This window comes from Triturus cristatus, chromosome 3_2 (assembly GCF_964204655.1).
Source record: "Triturus cristatus chromosome 3_2, aTriCri1.1, whole genome shotgun sequence".
Lineage (NCBI taxonomy): Eukaryota > Metazoa > Chordata > Amphibia > Caudata > Salamandridae > Triturus > Triturus cristatus.
Genome location: NC_140584.1, coordinates 438,023,250 through 438,045,144, shown reverse-complemented (window position 1 = coordinate 438,045,144; position 21,895 = coordinate 438,023,250). Strand labels below are relative to the sequence as shown.

At 44.1% G+C, this 21,895-nt stretch overlaps 1 protein-coding gene across 1 annotated transcript in view; it reads right to left on the bottom strand.

Moving 5' to 3' along the window:
• Positions 1–21,895, bottom strand: part of CSMD2 (CUB and Sushi multiple domains 2) — a 1,634,099-nt gene that overhangs the window by 224,561 nt on the left and 1,387,643 nt on the right. The window contains exons 35-40 of the mRNA XM_085648024.1: positions 10,790–10,914; positions 9,320–9,416; positions 7,997–8,101; positions 4,994–5,112; positions 3,808–3,877; positions 2,530–2,646 (exon numbers count right to left, since the gene is read on the bottom strand). Coding sequence (XP_085504150.1) covers positions 2,530–2,646; positions 3,808–3,877; positions 4,994–5,112; positions 7,997–8,101; positions 9,320–9,416; positions 10,790–10,914 — 633 coding nt within the window. The remainder of the gene's footprint in view (positions 1–2,529; positions 2,647–3,807; positions 3,878–4,993; positions 5,113–7,996; positions 8,102–9,319; positions 9,417–10,789; positions 10,915–21,895) is intronic.

The window sequence follows — 21,895 nt, the reverse complement described above, 5'->3', positions numbered from 1 at the left end:
GGAAGTAAATACTTTTCTGACACAGCCATTGTAAAAATGGGGACGAATGCACAGTCCGTTTAGGAAAGAGTGGTGATATAATTAAATGATCTGAGTGGGCCTACATTCCCTCGTTTTCACCTCAAAGTCATTATCAAATGTAAAATGTGTTTTCTTTCTCAGAATTATCCTTTATCTCTATTCTTCTTCAATCATAATCTAGGCAGAGAAACGGTCAAACTTTGTCCACAGTTACATGTTACATATAGAAGGGACAGACGTCATCACTGTCTTCAGTAAAGATTATTAGTCTGACAGTAAGTGAATTGATTCCCTGAACTTTGATCCTCCAACAGAGAAAGCAGAAACATCTCCATGTAGGTAATTGTTAGACCTGGCATCCTTGGCATGGTTTCCTCTGTCTTTTTGCCTCTGGTGCCTGTATTTTTTACTTTATGCTGAACTTTGTTGTTGCTGGTTTTTTAACTCTGCACAAGTTACCACTGCTGTTCAGTGCTAAAGTGCAAGTGCTCACTGTGAGGATTGTGATTATGTTGGGTTATCATGATTGGCATACATGATTCACTGGTAAGTCCCGAGTAAAAGACTGTGTGTGCCCAGGGCCTGAAAATCAAACACTACTAGAGGGGCTGCAGCACTGATTGTGCCACCCATATGAGCAACTGTGCACACATGTCTCAAGCCAGCAACTGCAGTGTCTGCAAGGGCAGTTTTTAACTGCAATGTCAACCTGGTAAGTGCACCCACTTGCCAGGCCCAAATCTTCCATTTTATTACATGTAAGGAAATCCTACGGTAGACCAAGTTAGCCCAATGGGCAGGGTGCAGTGTATGTGAAAGGTAGGACATGTATTGGTGCGTTGTACATGTCCTGATAGTGAAATACTGCTAAATTCATTTTTCACTATTGCAAGAACTAGCTTTCCCATAGGTTATCATTGGTCATTGGAGCTGCCATGTAACATCTTACAAGTGTAACTTTCAAATGGGAAGAGATAGAGATTTGGAGTTTGGGTTCTCTGAACTCAGAATTGAAAATACAGCTTTCTGTTAAGGTGGTTTTTAAATTGTGTGTTTGAAAATGCCACTTTTAGAAAGTGTGCATTTTCTTACTTTACCATCCTTTGCCTCTCCCTGCCTGTGGAATCTACATCTGCGTTAGACTGACAGTTGGGCTGTGTGTGCATTCACTCTTGACAGTAACACAAAGAGAGCTGAGGTGTGCCCTGCATATCCTGATTGCCCATCACCAAGCTGATGGGCCTTCTTAGCTAGAGTGGTAGGAAGAGTTGTCACTGACACCTGAATAGGGCTGTGCCGTGGCCTCTCACAATGTTGTCTCCACCCCCCTCTAGGGTGTCTGGAGACAGGACAGGCCAAGACGGGATTTGTGCAGTACAAAGACTATCCTTTGAAGTAAGCCACTTTTTGTTAACACTTCTGGATCAAGAGGAGATTCTGCCAAGAAGAAGAGCTGAAGAAACTGTGGGAGGAGAACTGCCACTCTGCTGTTAATGGGTTGTGCTGGCCTGCTGCTTGGGCAGAGGAAGGAGTGGACTGTACTTTCTAGTCCTGCTTATCAAGGTTCTCCAAAAGTGTGTGCGTGCTTGCTTCCTGTTGGAAGTCTCAGGGCCATCAAAGACTTCATCTGCAGCTCCCCTGGACTCAATTGGGAGTTCTGACCTGCCAAGTGGTGCAAACTCCAGTTCATGACCTTTGGGGGTGGTTTTGCTGCTTCAAGAGCTGAATATCCAAGCATCGCCCTTCAGTGCCGTTTTTCCCGCCGCAAGCTTGCCGCACGATTGAAAAACAACGCATCGCCGCTGTGTGGCTGAAAAATCGACGCAACGCCTGTTCTTGGCTGGAAGAACTGCTGCAGCCTGAGTCGACAGCACTGTGTCTCTGATGTCAGAGACCACCGCTCCTACTCTGACTCAGGCTGTGCGGCTGAAGGAATCAGCCCATCATCTGCTCGCAGCTGGAAGAATCGACATATCACCTGCTTCTCATTGCAGTAAGGAATTGGGTCAGCACTTCTCCTGCGTGCAGCAGAACTGACGCCCTCATTCCCCTGGAACTCAAGAATCAACACATTGCTTGTGTTTCCTGACGCTTCCCTCCTTTGCAGCTGTTTTTTGTCTCAGATTTTGACGCATCAAAGATACTTTGTGCTAAAATCAATGCACTTATAGAGGTCTATGAACTGAATTGCTTAAACCTTTAAATATATATTTTTGCTTCTGTATGTTAGGTTTTTGTTGTTTTGGTCTTGTTTGGTTTAGATAAAGATTGGCTGTTGGGTGCTGTGTCCTTTTATAGTGTTATCACTGTGTTTTATGTACAAATGCTTTACACATTGGCTCTGATATAAGCCTGACTGCTTATGCCAAGCTACCAAGGGGGTGAGCAGGGGTTATCTTGGATTTGTAACCTTACCCAGACTAAAAGAAAGGGTCTCTACTTTACTAGAGTGCATACCACTGCCAACTAGAGACCCCATGTCTAACAGTAATCAATCAAGAGCCTCACCAAAGCCCACAGGCAGTGATATGGTCCATGTGCAGTCCATATTACTGGGGTAGTTCCCAGGGAATCCCGGGCTAAGGATAACTCCTTCCATCTCAGTGGTGATGCCGCCACACTGTGCTGTAGAGAAAAAGACAAGACACAATTGCGAGGGATTGTTGAAAGACATAAACACTGATTGCTTCCCTCTTTTAATGTCTCTACCACTTGGACATAGGCAATCCAACTGTAACTGAAATGGCACATTTTTACTCGTCCCCCTCCCTCCCACACATATAAATTCTAATTCTTGTCCACACCCTACATTACATTTAAAAAATGTTATTACAATAAAAAAATTACTCTAATTTGTTTAATTCCCAAACAACCTCATGGTTTATTTCCTGTAATTAAAAACAGTATGATTTGCATAAATAAAATAAGCACAAGTTTGTACTGAAATGATTTTGTTTAACTTCTAATGAAAAATCAAATTTTTGAGTCCTTTACAGTTTTGTCAATTCACAGTTATTAACCCCATGATTTTTACTTCCAACCTTTTTGTTTTTGTTTATTTTTAAGAACAGGTATCACTTTCTTCTCTAGTCGCGTTATCTACAATTAAAAGTACTAGTCCTATTAATCTAAAAACGTTTCTCAGCAATTAAATGCATACGCCAAGAGCACTTTCTAATATATATATTTTTTTTCTTGATCCTTTTTTATTTTGACGACCTAGATAATGGAGGTAAGCAGAATTGTCAGGACGTGAAAAGGTCAATGTTTAAACTATTTTTTCAACGGGCGAATTATGCATTGTCTGTGAAGACTAACATACCAGGAACGCTTGTGGGTTGCACCTCTTTGACTTCAGATTATAATGTTTTTACAAATTAATTTGTCGAATAAACCAGCACATTACAGAAAGCAAAGCTAGCAAAACCCACTTTAGGGGAGAACATTTTGCTTGAAAGTTCTTCCACAAAAATGCTGTATTTTCGCCGACAGAGTTTAATGATGGAAACAACCTTGATCAATTTGATAACTTTACAAAATGTCTCTGGTGAAATGATAGTCTTGTGAACCACTAAATGAAACCTGTTCCGAATTACATCAAGTGTCCATTAATAACGATCTTGGACCAAAGTAACATTTTTCTTCATGACAGCTTGGGTGACAGTTGGGTTATAAGGCAATTATTTTAGGGTAACAGAATGTGCATAAGTAGATCTCGGCGCACAGTGGCAGATGAAAGGCACTTTTAGTAAAGTCTGTGTTCATTAAGAGTTTCACAGTTCCTACCAATGCATAATGGTGGAGGATAATTCCAGCGACGCACAGTCCCAGGCATACAGGAAATGTGTGAATGGCCCTGGTAGACACAGAAAAAGAATAATTACCAACAATTAAGGGAGCAGTAAGCCACCAGGTGTTGCTATTCTGCATGCACCTGCCTAAGGGTAGACAGTAAGGCTGTACTACTGAGCCCTTTAAACCATCAACGGTATTATCTTCCAAACACAGGCAGGCCCAGAGGAGAGTCAAGAGTTTTGGTGCACCCCAGGGGTGAATTTAGGGAGGTGCAACGAGGAGAAATGTTTTAATTTCTCCTTGTGCTTTCCTTTGTCTATGTGTGCTGCATTCTGGAATCGAAATCGACACGATTGATTGATTTTGTGCAGGGAGGTGTCCCTTCCTATACAAACTCAATCAGCCCCGCAGCGCAGGCACCTTTGCACCATGGGGGCACGCAGCCCATTGTGCACCGGCGCTGGGGAAAAGGACAGGAATGCACCGCATCACATAGATATGCCGCCTTCCTCCCCTTTTGTTTTGACGTAGGGCAGCGCCACAAGATTCCTTGCAGCGCTGCCCTACATCAAAACCTCATAAATGCGGCCTAGAGTCTGCTATATATATGGAAGAGCCAATGTGGCTCATGCAAGGAAAATGTGTAGTGTTGCTGCTGAATGAATATGAAGGCCCTTGCACCACTCTCTCGTGCTTAATCTGATTTCTCATTGAAGTAACTTTGCACTGCTGCACCCCAATCTGTGGTAGTTCTGTGAATGTCAGGGAGGCCCGCAAAACTGCTGTCTGTGCTGTTCATTAGTGTGTGTGTGTGTGTGTGAGAGAGAGAGAGAGAGAGAGAGAGAGAGACAAAGAGAGAGAGAGAGAGAGAGAGATTAACTGGTTTTGGCAATATTATCCCTGTTCTGTTTGTGGTGGGAGCTGATCTGATGACGCCGAACTGAATCTTACTCTGCTGCTGCCTGTGATGTGCTTCTCCTGTGTGCAGGTGCAGCTTTCAGTATTGCTTGTGTATGTTGTTGTGCTTGTGTCTGCGTTTTGTTGTGTACTGCTTATATTGTGTCTGTTCTCTGAATGAGGAAATCTTGTGCTATTCTTGACCTATAGTTATATGGAAGTTTCTAAGAGTCGTTAATAACATGAACATTTCTTCTCTTGAGTTAGGAAGGATGTATACCTGCAGTGTATAGCCCGGCTCACACTGGAAGGACACCACATCATTCACCAGGTACCGCTCTCCGTTCTTGAGACCGCTGCTGGGCACCGCAGGCTCCGGGCAGCTGGACAAGCCGACCGCTGGAAAAGACAAGATAGAATGGCATGAATGCAAAGCAGAGTGATTCCTACACCGGGCAGGTAGTCAGCTCCCTGGGATCTCTGGCTGAATATCTAGAGACCAAGGCGGAGGCAGAACGCCAACGAGAACGCGGGGAATGCTAGGCGCAACATCAAAGCCCAAAACAGCATCAAAGCAGGGTCTATGATTCATAGTTGGCCCCAGGCTTTGGAGGGGGATGCTTCTCAGGGGACAAGATCCACTTCAAGTTACTTTAAAGATCTCCCACCCCAGCATTCTGCCAGTCAGCACTAAACTGTAAGAAATTCCTCTCCCCGGGAGCAGCGCTGATACTAGGAAAAATAAGTTGATCTAATAAGATATAGGGCAAAGATGGAGGAGAGGCCTGGGCGTACATGCATGTAGAGGCATGAAGCAGAACCAGACGTTGAACAATGTAGCCACTAAAGGGCAGCTAAGAGTAGCAGGTGCATCCCCCCCTCCTTGCGCCTTAGTACCCTGGCACCACCCTAGCTAGGTGTAACAACGGAAGACGCAGGACAGGAAAGTAAGGAGGGCTCTAAGAAACATCATATTTTTGGTGGTTTTTATCCTTGTGCCTTGCTTCAACCCACTAGCAGCAACAGAGGATAGTCACGGGTGACAGACTGCCGTGCAACTCTTACAGTTGTCTTTTTTTAAGACAGGCTGCAGCTAAACACACTGGATAGGATGTGTGCACCTAAATGAGACAAAACACTAAGTGCATGCCATATTACTTTCCTTTCATCAAACATCGCTTTGTCCTATTGATTCTACAGATAAATTGCAGCCAAGATGCCCAAATATCTGTACATATTACAGGCCACAGTGTGTAGCCTATGTGCCACGAGCTTGCTGGCAGGGCCAGACAGGGAACTGAAACCGGCTTTGGCAAAGTGCTCGGCCGGTCACCTTGGGAGGGGAAGGGGGGGGGGGTGCAGCTAGGCTGTTTGCTACAGCTGGTTTTGGCTGGTTTTGTTACGGGCTGATATTGCAGGACCCCGGTAACAAAAACGGTCCCACAGGTCCTAAAACCTGTCCCCCACTCTGGCGTCCCACCGGGGAAACGCCCGGTGCCCGCTACGGTCAGTCCGGCCCTGCTTACTGGTGCAGATTACTGAATGGTAGAGTAAGTGTAGTCTAGTACTGTGCTCTAGAGTTAGTTTGAGAGAACACAAGCGTCTTTACGCTCTAGAATATGGTCTGGTCTTCAGCTGCCATATTAGGAGAGGAGTTCATATAATTCCATGCCTAACATATTTAAAGTCATTCCTCTATTTCTCCAGTCTAAATATATCCAAGCCTAAAATGTTGCTAGTACACGACTTTCACACCAAAAAATGGAAGAGATAGTTGAGGTGAGACACTGGGCTGAAACATCCTGACTTCTCAGAGCCCAAAGAATGCTACAGCTACCAAGAGCACTCGTAGAAGCCCTAACCTAAGCAGAGGGAATCGAAAGAGTGAATCAGGGATGTGTTGTTAGGAGTTTGCAAATTTAACTATGCAACATCATTGACTTTGTGACACAAGAGTTTAAAACAGTTTTGTTTTTTTAACTTAAAACACTGCAGAGGGCTTAATTAAAGCATTGAGTACAGCGAATATTTAACCCCAGACCTCTCTCCAAAGCACATTTATTTGCAAGACCCTCATGAGGCTGCAGTTCTTTTAGCAAAGTTCCACATATGCAATACTTTCCTACAAATCAACTTCAAGATTCTGAAAATGTACTATTCTTTCATATTTTTGGTGAGGGCACGCTGGTGGGAATGGGTGCAAGTCAACAATTAGTAGGGATATATTTATATATTTAGGATATCTTGATAGTATATGTCTATACGTCTATTGGTTGCGGAATTTTTGGTACTTCAATCTCCGTTTTCATACGCTACCCCTTTAATAGTAGCGAAAAAGTCATTACAGCCAAACACGCCAACACTAAAATATACCACCAGCTTTTAGCAGCTGCCTCGATTACACACTCATTAATATATTATCATGTAGAAATATGTTAATTAAAATGCCCTTTCATACATTAAAGGAAAAATAAAAAGCAACCAGTTTCATCCCGTGTCTTTGCAAATGGCGGCTTCAGTTTGTTGTTCCTGGCCACAGAATGTGGAAAGCATTGGCAATTACATACCGACATTGTGAAAACCTTATACGACTAAGGACGCCAAGTAGGGAACCAGAACCAATATGCATTAGGTTTGCAGTGTCATCTCTACAAAGGAACAGTGCACGATCCATGCATACATGGACGGGCATCTAAAACATTCCCAAGTGTACAGTCAAAATCCCAACAGAAAGTATCAGCTAACACCTCAATTAAGAGGGGAGTTCCTTTTCATGAAATCCACAACTCCGATAAAAGAACCATAGAAGACAATAACCCCTTACGAGTGTCTGAAAAAAAGAATAATTGACATGTCCACTTGCAAACAAGTCCCTAATATGCTGAGATCAAAAAATGAATGAAGAACAAGTACAATATCAACCTATCTTTGTACAAAAAACACATCAGTATCAAACACTCATTACACAAACAGAAATAAGACATTTTAAACATGCATAAATTATAACATAATATAAATAACTTAAAGGCTGACACATTACACACTGAGATGGTCACATAAACATAAGGGAACACAGAAATATACACTGAGGCGAACGAACATAAAAGCATTCATAGAGACACACAAACACACAGACACACACACTTTTCACGGTGGCATGTAGTTGGTTATCTGATTGCCTGTGAGCGCCTTAGTACGCAAGAACGAACCTAGCATAACATATCATATCATAACACACCAGAGAATGTAACATTACATAGGACTGTACATCTGGTCTCCTTACTTTTATACTCCAGATGGAATCCGGCCGCCGACACACTGATGTCTGAGTAGAAATGCAGATATAGGTTGTTGGACGTACTGTTGAGCAACGCAGGCACTGTGGTTCCTACACAAGGATGGATCAGAGAAGATCTTACTTGTTTATCCTGTCTTTGGTCACAATGTCAAGGTAACGTGAGAGCACAACGCCTGATACAAATACTTTCTTTTACAAAATGACTTTCTTTTCTTTTCCTTGGGCTTGGGTCGTGCCTTGGTCAGCAGAGACTCGGGTACAAAGATACCAGGTGAATAAAAATAAAGTATTCCATCAAAGTTGACAAATGCCACTGCTTATTTTTTAGGGCCCGCCTACCAGACCGTGCGAGCGGTCTAGTGGTGAAAAGAGCTGCGGTCACCCTACAACGGGCTTAGAGCCCTCCCATTGCTTACCATTGGTTAGCTTTGCTGTCACTCTCATATGCTAGCTTTTTATTCATCTTCTTGTTTGGGCTTTACTTCCTTTTCTTGTGTTTGTCCATCCCCTGGAACATGGATGCATTACTCTTTCACAGTTTTCTTTTGGAGCTCTACTTTTTCTTTTTCGGCAACACACTCCACAAGAGTGCATGTGTTTTGCAGCCATCTCCCTCATGTGCTGCTCTTTCAGCCCTCCACTGCGAATCATGTTACTCTCTCACTTGTGTGTTTTGCATCCGATGCCTCTGTGTTGTGTAATCCCTCATGTGATTCTCCCCCTGTTGCTTGTGTTCTTCTCCCCTGTGCTTCATGTTCCTCTTTCTAACCCCTGTTGCTTCACCTTCCCTTTACCTCACCCAGGCACTCGCTGTTGCTTCTGTTCCTTGCCTTGTGTTGCCTTTGTCTCTGTGTTGCTTCATTTTCCATCCATGCCTCTGTGCTGCTTCTCCCACCCATGACCTCTGTGTTCCTTTCCCCATCCCGTGTCTCAAAAAAAGGAAAAAGATGCTTTTGCACAACATAAAAAAAAAACAAATTACCAATCCAACTTGGATTGCCTGTGTCAGTTTGTAGGCATACTAATGAGTGTTGCACGCACTTACCAAAATGAGGAGGAGAAACGCATCATAGGGCCTTTTTTATTTTGTATTATTGTTTAGCTATGCTCCACAGTCTCGGGACACAAAAAAACATGACCAAAGCAAACAGGCCTTAAAGCATGACCTATTGGCATTGTCAATGGTTGTTTCATATGCAACGGAAAGGTCAGTATGCTGGATCAAATTAAGAGGTGCTTTATATTTAAATAAAATAAAAAAAAGACATCAGTGCCTGTGTTTTTAGCATAGTTGATTCTTACCCTTACCTGAGAAACTTCCTATTAGGCTCATTGTGTTGTCCGCACCATCAAAAACTTCAAGTGAATCCCAGTTCTGCTCGGTGACAAAACTAACAACCTGAATCTAAGGAGAGAACGGAAACGTCAGATGGAATCCATGGATGGAAGGACCAACAGTCAAAGTTACAGTTGGAAAAATGTGAACATTACCTTTGGTATCATCCCAACACCGGGAACCTAAGTTCCAAATTACATAACATTAATACAGTATTACATACATAATTAGTCACATGCCAGTCCTGTGCATGTAAGCTTTTCTTTACCATTAGAGACAGGTGCAAATCAGTCTTGGCCCACCCCACAAATGTCAGTCAAGTCGAGCAGCTAGACCATGCTCTCTCTGAATGGGAAAACAAACAACCACAGACCACTCCTACTGGAGCAGGACCAAGGCTGATGTGCACGATTGGCTCCTGTCTGTAGCGGCACATTGAGTAAAAAATGCAGCAGGCTGAAATTCCTTCCAAAGTAATTACCAATGGCTTAGATGAACGCATGCATTCATTGTTCTTAAGGTCTTCCTAGAAGGTAGCTTGCGTGGATGTCTCCAGCCACACACGCGTGCCTCAAACATCTTATACAAAGGCTAGGGCTTCCCATAGGGCTAGAATAAACATATCCTGCCTCACCTAATGTCCCTAACTGGCCCTTTTCACCCAATTCCACTGCGGCTAAGTAGAGATGCTAAATTATTCCCCACGTAGGTGCATTCGAATGAGATCACTTCTGGTGAGAACTGAACTGTACAGATAGAGCAAGGCGTTGGGTTCAGCTACAAAATATGAGGTGCAATAAGGTACTGTGGCAGAACTGATTATAAGTGGCAGATAAAAAATATGAGAGCCATGTAGGGAAGAAATTAGGTGAAGATCTGCATGAGGTCTGCTGATTTGGATCATGAAAGGGACGATTTTCAATAATGAGGGGCATACGCAGATGTAGAAGTTGAATTCAGGCGTGAAACAAGGAGTTATTGCGAGTCACACATGAGATGCCTAACTGGACTTGGGGGATTTCTGGATTTTTTGCACTCATGCACTTCCCTCCTTTTTAAGCTATCAGAAATGAGAAAATGACTGAGTGACAGATATGAGAAATTCTCCAATGTGAAAAATGCATATATACCCTCCTGATGTCTCAGAAGTACATAGCGGATTACATCATGCAGAAAATGCAGATGGCAAGGCAATATCTCTTTTAGGTTTAACAAGCCTAGCAAAGAGACTCTTGAACTCTGGCAGCTCCCTTTCGAGAAACTGTAAGATCTGCTGACATATTTAAATGCTCTCAGCATGTCTCAATCAAATGCCTTCAAAACCATTCTATTAGAGTGCAGGGCTTGGGTTTGACGGACTTTAATGGAGTAATCAAATGCCACCTGGCTTGCAAAAGTGTACACTCTTTCAACAGCAGACCTCATAGTACATTTGCAAATACCTGTATTCCGGCACCCTCAGGGACTGTAATCTTCCACACACAGTTCAGGCTGTTCAAGTAGGGCTCTGGAAAACCAGGAGAGAGGATAGTCCCTTTGCGCTCGGTCAGGTTCCCTCCGCAAGGCACTGAAGCGGCAAAGAAAAGATTGTCATTTAATCAAAAGACCTCAAAACATGAAACTTGGATACAGAAGTGGACAATTGGTCCAGCTAAACCCCATGCTTCAAAATGTGCTACAAGCCAACAGTGGTTAAAGCAAACTGTGCAAGGGAACATGAGGATCACCAATTAGCAACATGATATATACCACCAGTCGCAATCATCAGAAGTTGATCCCCTCCTTCTGTTCCCCCAGCACACTGTTAACCAGCTATGCCCACAAGGTTTATCACACAGAGATATTAGCAACCCATAAGTGACAAGCATAAAAGTTCACAATGTAGATCAAGAGCTATTATAAGTCACATCCGCTCGGACTCCTTCCCAATGCCCCCCAACCCGCCCTGTACCAGCTGTACCCACAAAGATGACAACACGTGATTTTAAGTAACCTCACAAAAAATATGCCAACATACTGTCAGTGACCTCTTACAATCACCCTCCGTTGATCCACGCCCTGTTTTCCATACCACACAATTTATCACTAACAATTACAAGTTAGAACGAGGAACCCTAAAAGAAAATGAAAAAATATAGCACACTTTTATACTGGGAACACCACACTTGAGTTTCAGGAATGCCACACGTGGATAAAAAAAGAGCATCACAAGTGAACACAAAGAACAGCTATATAAAACTGAGGAACACCAAAAGGAAATAAAAAAGAAAAACAAAACTGAATCCAAGCAATGCCACAGCGAATATGTGAAAGCTCATAAAATATTCTGAGACATGACACACATGTTTATGAGGAATGCCCGCATTGGATATGAGGGACACAACGTGTGCGACTGGGAGCACCAGAAGTGACTAGAAGGACTGTAACAAGTGAATAGGAAGAATGCTAGCAGTGAATATGAGAAACACCACGAGTGAGTATGAGAAGCACCACGAGTGAGTATGAGCAGCACCACGAGTGAGTATGAGAAACACCACCAGTGAGTATGAGAAACACCACGAGTGAGTATGAGAAACACCACCAGTGAGTATGAGAAACACCACGGGTGAGTATGAGAAGCACCACGAGTGAGTATGAGAAGCACCACGACTGAGTATGAGAAACACCACCAGTGAGTATGAGAAACACCACCAGTGAGTATGAGAAACAGCACGAGTGAGTATGCAAAACACCTGTTGCGATATGTGAAACACCACGAGTTTGTATGAGAAACACCACGAGTGAGTATGAGAAGCACCACGAGTGAGTATAAGAAGCACCATGAGTGAGTATGAGAAACACCTGTTGCGATATGTGAAACACCACATATGACTTTGAAGACTGTCACAAGCGAATACGAAGATCAACGTAGGTGAATATGAAGAGTATAAGCAAGTATTAGGTAAAATCTATTGAACACCAAGAACCCCATAAAAGAGTATGAAAACTGTCACAAGTCAATATGAAAACCACGAGTGAGTATGAGAAACACCACGGGTGAGTATGAGAAACACCATGAATGAGTATGAGAAACACCACGAGTGAGTATGAGGATCACCACGAGTGAGTAGGAGAAGCACCATGAGTGAGTATGAGAAGCACCACAAGTGAGTATGAGAAATACCACGAGTAAGTATGAGAAGCACCACAAGTGAGTATGAGAAACACCACGGGTTAGAAACACCACAAGTGAGTAGGAGAATCACCACAAGTGAGTATGAGAAGCACCACGAGTGAGTATGAGAAACACCACAAGTGAGTATGAGAAGCACCACAAGTGAGTATGCAAAACACCTGTTGCGATATGTGAAACACCACGAGTGCGTATCAGAAGCACCATGAGTGAATATGAGAAACCCCACGAGTGAGTATGAGAAACACCTGTTGCGATATGTGAAACACCACGAGTGAGTATGAGAAGCACCACGAGTGAGTATGCAAAACACCTGTTGCGATATGTGAAACATAACGAGTGAGTATGAGAATCACCATGAGTGAGTATGAGAAACACCTGTTGCGATATGTGAAACACCACGAGTGAGTATGAGAAACACCACGAGTGAGTATGAGAAACACCACGAATGACTATGAGAAACACCTGTTGCGATATGTGAAACACCACGAGTGAGTATGAGAAGCACCACGAGTGAGTATGAGAAATACCACAAGTGAGTATGAGAAACACCTGTTGCGATATGTGAAACACCACATATGACTTTGAAGACTGTCACAAGCGAATACGAGGATCAACGTAGGTGAATATGAAGAGTATAAGCAAGTATTAGGTAAAATCTAACACCAAGAACCCCATTAAAGAGTATGAAAACTGTCACAAGTCAATATGAAAACCACGAGTGAGTATGAGAAACACCACGGGTGAGTATGAGAAACACCACGAATGAGTATGAGAAACACCACGAGTGAGTATGAGGATCACCACGAGTGAGTAGGAGAAGCACCATGAGTGAGTATGAGAAGCACCACAAGTGAGTATGAGAAATACCACGAGTAAGTATGAGAAGCACCATGGGTGAGTATGAGAAACACCACGAGTGAGTATGAGAAACACCACGGGTTAGAAACACCACAAGTGAGTAGGAGAATCACCACAAGTGAGTATGAGAAGCACCACGAGTGAGTATGAGAAACACCACAAGTGAGTATGAGAAGCACCACGAGTGAGTATGCAAAACACCTGTTGCGATATGTGAAACACCACGAGTGAGTATCCGAAGCACCATGAGTGAATATGAGAAACACCACGAGTGAGTATGAGAAGCACCTGTTGCGATATGTGAAACACCACGAGTGAGTATGAGAAGCACCACAAGTGAGTATGCAAAACACCTGTTGCGATATGTGAAACATAACGAGTGAGTATGAGAATCACCACGAGAGAGTATGAGAAACACCTGTTGCGATATGTGAAACACCACGAGTGAGTATGAGAAACACCACAAGTGAGTATGAGAAACACCACGAATGAGTATGAGAAACACCACAAGTGAGTATGAGAAACACCTGTTGCAATATGTGAAACACCACATATGACTTTGAAGACTGTCACAAGCGAATACGAGGATCATCGTAAGTGAATATGAAGAATATAAGCTAGTATCAGGTACAATCTATTGAACACCAAGAACCCCATAAAAGAGTATGAAAACTGTCACAAGTCAATATGAAAAATGCCATGATTGAATATGAGGAAAGCCACAAGTGACTATGAGGCACATCGCAAGCTAATAAGAGAAACACCAGAGCTGAGTATGAGAAGCACCACAAGTGAGTATGAGAAACACCACGAGTAAGTATGAGAAACACCACGAGTGCGTATGAGAGACACCAAGAGTGAGTATGAGAAACACCACGAATGAGTATGAGACACACCTGTTGCGATATGTGAAACACCACAGGTATGAGAAACTCCATGAGTGAGTATGAGAAACACCTGTTGCGATATGTGAAACACCACGAGTGAGTATGAGAAGCACCACGAGTGAGTATGAGAAGCACAACGAGTGAGTATGAGAAACACCTGTTGCGATATGAGAAACACCACATATGACATTGAAGACTGTCACAAGCGAATACGAGGATCAACGTAAAGTGAATATGTATGTATTTGGCTCTTATTAAGCGCATCTGTCACCCCAAGGGTATCCTGGCGCTGAGACCCCATTTAAACCACCGGAAGAATGTTTACATTGCCCTAGGGAACAGATAGGTCTTAAGGTCCCTTTTGAAGGAAGTCAGATCTTGCTTACCCCTCAGCACTAGCGGAAGGGAATTCCATAATGAGGCGGCTGTGTGGCTAAAAGCTCGGCCACCTATCCTGACTCTAGTGATCCTTGGGATCCGCACCAGAAACGCCGATGAGGATCTCAAAGGCCGGGCAGCTTGGTACCAAGAAAACAGGCCCTGGAGTGGGATTGGTCCAAGTCCATGCAGCGCCTTAAATACAAGACATGCCGCCTTAAACGCGATCCTCTGTTGTATCGGCAGCCAATGTAGATCAGCTAGAGCTGCCGAGGAGGAAGCAGAGCGTGGGCGCGATAAAGCCAGTTTTGCCGCCATGTTCTGGATCCTCTGCAACCTAAGGATCAATTTTTTAGGAGCTCCTAGGAGCAATGCGTTGCAGTAGTCTAATCTACTGAGTATAATACTCCGCACCACCTCTGCTCTAAAACCTTTGGGGAGAATAGGCAAAATTTTGCGTAGGGCACGGAGCAGGCCCATACAAGTCGCTGCGGTCTTATTAACTGAACCATCCAACTGTAGGTCCGGTTCGAATACCACTCCTAAATTACGGGCCGATTTAGCTCCTGCCACAGAGCCAGGAATGGAAGGTGGCCAAAAATCATCAGGCAGCGCCCGGGGGAGGCGATCAGGAGAGCAATGGAGAACCTCTGTTTTGGCCCCATTAAATTGGAGTGAGTTGGTTCGCAGCCATTCAGCTGTGGCCGACATGCAGCGATGAAAGGTGTCTTTCGAAACCGACTCACTACCCTCAAATGAAAAAATCAGTTGAGTGTCATCGGCATAATTGATGACTGATATGCCGAATGACTTAATCAGTGCTATAAGGGGTCGAAGATATAAATTAAACAGGATCGGGCTAATCGCCGACCCTTGAGGAACTCCCTGCTTCACCTGTCGAGTGGCTGATTGAAAAGGTGGTAAAGCCACTGCTTGCTGTCTGTCGCTGAGATAGGACGTTAACCAATCTAAAGCTAGACTGGTTACACCCGCACTATGGAGACGCTCCAAGAGAACCGCATGGTCAACCGTGTCAAACGCGGCCGACATGTCCAGCAGTACCAGAAAGACTGACCTGCCCCTGTCGACACGCGTTCGCAGATCATCTAACACGGTGACCAATGCGGTCTCCGTGCCATGTGCCGGCCTAAAGCCATACTGAGCTATATCCAGGCAGGAGTTTAATTCCAGATAGTTGGACAAGGCTTTTGTGACCCATCTCTCAAGGACCTTTATTACAAAAGGTAGAAGCGAGATGGGCCTATAATTAGCTGGACAGGATGGATCTAAGGAAGCCTTTTTTAATAGTGGAGTTACTATTGCCACTTTCCAGCTAACTGGAACTGTCGCCGTCATCAGTGACTGACAGCAGATGGAATGAAGTGGAGGGAACAGCTCATCCTGAAATGCCTTCCAGATCTTATGAGGCATTGGATCCAGTGGTGAGCCCGAGGACACTCCATTGGCCAATGAATCAAACTCCTCCGATGTAGGAATGGGAAAGCAAGGTAAACAGAAAGTATCCACCTTGTTGTTATCCCGGAGCGATACCGAATAGCGAAGAGGTTCCAGTGAAGGAGGTAACGGTGACCCCAGTTGTCCGGGCACTGAGAGTCCATTCAAGATTGTTCTTATTTTCTCCTCAAATGCAGCGGCCAAAGAATCGCACAGGTCCTGAGAGGCCGGAATAGCGGGAGCTGTACAGGACGGATTAGATAAATTGTTGACCAGCTTGAACAGGGTTTGCGATTTATTTGTGGCCCTATCCAAGGTATCTTCTAAGAACTTTACCTTAGCACTTCTCAGCTGATTCTTATATACCTGTAAGGCCACTCTGTACACTACCCTGTCCAACTCCTTGTATCCTTTCCTCCAAGTACGCTCAGCCTGTTTGCAGCGGATCTTATGCTGTCTCAGATCGTCGTTAAACCAGGCATTAGTCGCTCTAGGTCTCTCCCTCACCCTCCGCAGAGGAGCCAATTCGTCTAGGGATGTCGAGATTTGCTGACAGAGTGCAGCGTAGCTCTTATCTACACTGTCCTCCACCTGAAAACCCCTAGGCAGTAGAATAGGGCGAGTTGGCTCTCTAAGCAGTCGGGCCCATTGGCGCTTAAATTTAAAGCCACTTGTAGTAGTTGATTTTAACGGCCCGGGTACACCAATGGACATAGTGATCAGAAAATGATCTGTCCAATCCTGCTCCAAGATCTCATTCACCACCACCACCTCCGGCTCAGCAAAGATCAGATCTAACACGTGTCCCTTAACGTGCGTGGGTGATAAAATCAGCTGTGTAAGTTGAATATTACCGCACGATTGGCAGAGCTCTCTATAGGCCAGGTCTTGAGGGCCGGACGGCCAGAGGTTAAAGTCTCCCAATATTAAAACTTTAGCATGGGAGTTTGAAAGATCGTAAATTAAATCAACCAATGGCTGAAGAGAGGTTGTGGTCGAGGAGGGAGGCCTATAGCATAGCAACCCTGTGATCAACGAGCCACCCTGGGACATAATGGAAAAGCCCATAAGCTCAAACCCCATTACTTCCCTAACCGCTAGCTCCACCAGGGAAATCGAGTCTTTAAAGATGTAGCCTACTCCACCTCCCCTACCAGAGGTACGAGGTACATGTCTGATCAGATAGCCCGGTGGGCAAGCCCAACCTAGTTCCAATCCACTATCCGCCGTGGCCCATGTTTCCGTTACGAATAGTATGTCCAATTGTAAGGACTCCAATAGCAGGGCTATCTCGGCATGGTGCTTCACAAGGGAGCGGACGTTCAGTAGACCGCAGGAAAGATTTTTGGCCGCTGAAGGACACGGTCGATGTTGAGCCACGTCCCCCGTGCGGTACGATAAATTGTTGACATCCTCATGGTTGTCGACCAGCTGAGTGGCCAGAGGCGCCCCTGATGCGCCCGGGACGCGAACGGGCGCAAACGGGCTTACCTCTGGCGCACCTCCGGCGCAACTACGAGTATGAAGAGTATAAGCAAGTATTAGGTACAATCTATTGAACACCAAGAACTTCATAAAAGAGTATGAAAACTGTCACAAGTCAATATGAAAAATGCCATGATTGAATATGAGGAAAGTCACAAGTGACTATGAGACACATCGCAAGCTAATAAGAGAAACACCAGAGCTGAGTATGAGAAGCACCACAAGTGAGTATGAGAAACACCACAAATAAGTATGAGAAGCACCATGAGTAAGTATGAGAAGCACCACAGGTAAGTATGAGAAACACCACGAGTGAGTATGAGAAACACCTGTTGCGATATGTGAAACACCCCGAGTGAGTATGAGAAGCACCACGAGTGAGTATGAGAAACACCTGTTGCGATATGTGAAACACCACGAGTGAGTATGAGAAACACCTGTTGCGATATGTGAAACTCCACATATGACTTTGAAGACTGTCACAAACTAATACGAAGATCATCGTAAGTGAATATGAAGAATATAAGCAAGTATTAGGTACAATCTATTGAACACCAAGAACCCAATAAAAGAGTATGAAAACTGTCACAAGTCAATATGAAAAATGCCATGATTGAATATGAGGAAAGCCACAAGTGACTATGAGGCACATCGCAAGTTAATAAGAGAAACACCAGAGCTGAGTATGAGAAGCACCACGAGTAAGTATGAGAAGCACCACGGGTGAGTATGAGAAACACCACGAGTGAGTATGAGAAACACCTGTTGCGATATGTGAAACACCACGAGTGAGTATGAGAAGCACTACGAGTGAGTATGAGAAACACCACGAGTGAGTATGAGAAACACCTGTTGCGATATGTGAAACACCATGAGTGAGTATGAGAAACACCTGTTGCGATATGTGAAACACCACATATGACTTTGAAGACTGTCACAAACGAATACGAGGATCATCGTAAGTGAATACGAAGAATATAAGCAAGTATTAGGTACAATCTATTGAACACCAAGAACCCCATAAAAGTGTATGAAAACTGTCACAAGTCAATATGAAAAATGCCATGATTGAATATGAGGAAAGCCACAAGTGACTATGAGGCACATCGCAAGTTAATTAGAGAAACACCAGAGCTGAGTATGAGAAGCACCACAAGTGAGTATGAGAAACACCACGAGTAAGTATGAGAAGCACCACAAGTGAGTATGAGAAACACCACGACTGAGTATGAGAAACACCACAAATGAGTATGAGAAACACCTGTTGCAATACGTCAAACACCACGGGTGAGTATGAGAAACACCACGAGTGAGTATGGCACCACGAGTGAGTATGAGAAGCACCACGAGTGAGTATGAGAAACACCTGTTGTGATATGTGAAACACCACGAGTGAGTATGAGAAACACCATGAGTGAGTATGAGAAACACCTGTTGCGATATGTGAAACACCACGAGTGAGTATGAGAAACACCTGTTGCAAGTCAATATGAAAAATGCCATGATTGAATATGAGGAAAGCCACAAGTGACTATGAGGCACATCGCGTGTTAATAAGAGAAACACCATAGCTGAATATGAAAAACACCACAGCCGAATATGAAGCAGACTACAAATCAATATTAGAAACACCATAATTGCACATGAAGAACCACGCAAGAGAATTTAAAAACGGCACAGAGGAACATGAAAAATGTGTGACCTGAATATGAGGACACCACAAGTGAATATGAGGCGGACCATGAATGAATATGAGAAACACCACGAGTGAGTATGAGAAACACCACAAGTGCGTATAAGAAGCACCACGGGTGAGTATGAGAAACACAACGAGTGAGTATGAGAAACACGAGTGAGTAGAGTATGAGAAACACCACAAGTGAATATGAGGCGGACCATGAAAGAATATGAGAAACACCACGAGTGAGTATGAGAAACACCACGAGTGAGTATGAGAAACACCACGAGTGAGTGTGAGAAGCACCACGGGTGAGTATGAGAAACGCCACGAGTGAGTATGAGAAACACCACAAGTGAATATGAGGCGGACCATGAATGAATATGAGAAATAGTGCAAGTGAACACGAAGAAACACACAAGAGAGCACGAAAACAGAAGGGAATATGAAACATGCTTCAAGTGAACATGATGAACGCCACGAGTGACTGTGGGGAATATGGCAAGTTATGTATTAGAAACACCACAAATAAATATGAGATAAATATCTGGAACACTATATCTAAGTGCAATTATCACACATCCTCCATGGATGGTCAAGAAAACTATTACAGGGGCCATTTAAGATGACAGCGTACCTCAGGACAAAACGAACAGACACAGTCACTCCAAGGTTCAAACCCAGCGCCTCCAACATGTTACATACACACATAAATAAATGTAAGCAACTGGCACAGCACCCGATGATACGTCCTCTTGTCACCAACGTCACAAATTGCACCGAAGGGCGGGGGTAGGAAGGTGGTACTCTTTAACTACTTCACAAGGAAACCGTTAGACTGAGGCCATATATTTATGGAACACAGGCCGCAAACTGGAAGAGAGAGGAGTGTTCATCTGTGACACCCCAGACAGGTTAGCCCGCATGTTTATTTATGCAGCATAGGCCATAAACCATAAATCGACAAATATATAAGAAAGGCAGCAGCCGCAGCGATTATGACAGCGAATTATGAAAAAAGGCCCTGGATGTCACAGAGTTCTGCAGCCTTGAACAGAGGCTCCAGACCCACTGGGCTGGCCGCAGTGTTTACACTCTTCTGGGCGCCCTGCCTCGCGCAGCCTTTGACGACCAGACCTCGATACAGCTGTTAGTCTTACAAGTCAATGTGGCACACGAGACAACAGTGGTCGTTTAGCATTTTTTTTGTTTATTGTTTATTGGCTTTAGAGTCAGTAAAAATGCCTATTTCTCGATGGATGCCTCGCCACGAGCAACCGTACAGATGAGGTTGTTAAATTTTACAAGAACAAGGCAACTACACTGTGGGGTGGGCAGCTCCCTCTAACCGATGTTGGGTGCATGGATCAAACAACGCAGAAATACACCTGCTGCCATGGAAACAAGCTGAACATGCAGTGATGGAAAGGGGCAATTCAGGAACAGCTCCTGCTCTGGAACTGAATACATTATCAGACACCGAGGGCCACATTATATCACATTTCCTCTTGGTGCTTCTATAAGGAATTGAGCTCAGGTCAATTTTAAATATATCTTTTTGTGATTGGGGAAACATAGCGGAAATGAATAATGAAACATGGCAAAGCACATACGTTTCATTTACTGCTTGTAAATCATTCATATGTACAATGGGGGTTCATTTAAAAACAAATCCGATCCATAGAAAATCACTGTTAAAAAACTGAAGCAATCGTATATGGCTATGTTTTTTTGCTGGTCACATACATTGAAATGGAAAAAAAATCTTCACATAATTTGAAACGCTTGAAAAGTTTCTTTGATTGATAAACAGTACGAACAGAGCAGCATTCGTTTTGTTGCATTTTTTACATTGGTGAAAGTTTTACGTACTGTGTTTCAGAGTATGCTTAAAGAAAGACCTGTTTCTTCAATTCCCTAGCATGGAAATAGTAACTCGGAGCATAATGGGTATTCTCAATTTTTTTGCACAGGGGTAAACATTAGGCGAAACAGATTCAGTTTCAGGCCTTATTATGAAAATCTATAGACCTTAGACAGACACAAATAGTGGGTGTTCAATTTGAAGCTAAAAAGGCAATTTTCTCCACACTCATACTTCACCATATTCAGAAGCCTCAAGCAGTTAAATAAGGTACTATGCCTTAAATGTGTGACCACAATAAGCAAGCCTAAAATCATACACAGAAACATCAAACAACCTTGTGGTATCTGCACTCCAGCAGCGGCCAGCACTGATCGGATGTAGGGGGGTGCAGGCTGGAGGGGGCGAGAATGCTGGAGGTAGGGGGCGGGCGGTGGGGGGAGGACGCAGGGGAAGCGGGAATTAAAAAAAAAGTACCTTCTTGCCACTTCCTCACCTCCGTAGTCCTCCCTCGCTCGGCCTTACCAAAAGCACACCCAGGCGACCAGTCAGCCAAGCACAATGCTGCCTTAGCAGCGTTGTGATTGGTCTGAGCGCCACGTTTCAGTGCTCAGACGCTGGCTAGAGGCCTGGACATGGTCTCCATGCAGGCTGTAATGCAGCCTGCATGGAGAACAAGCGAAGTGTGAAAGGCTGTTTTGGGTGGCCCGAGAGGGCCGGCCAAGCAGTCACTGCGCACGTTAGGAGGGTGCTACTACTCCAACCCTA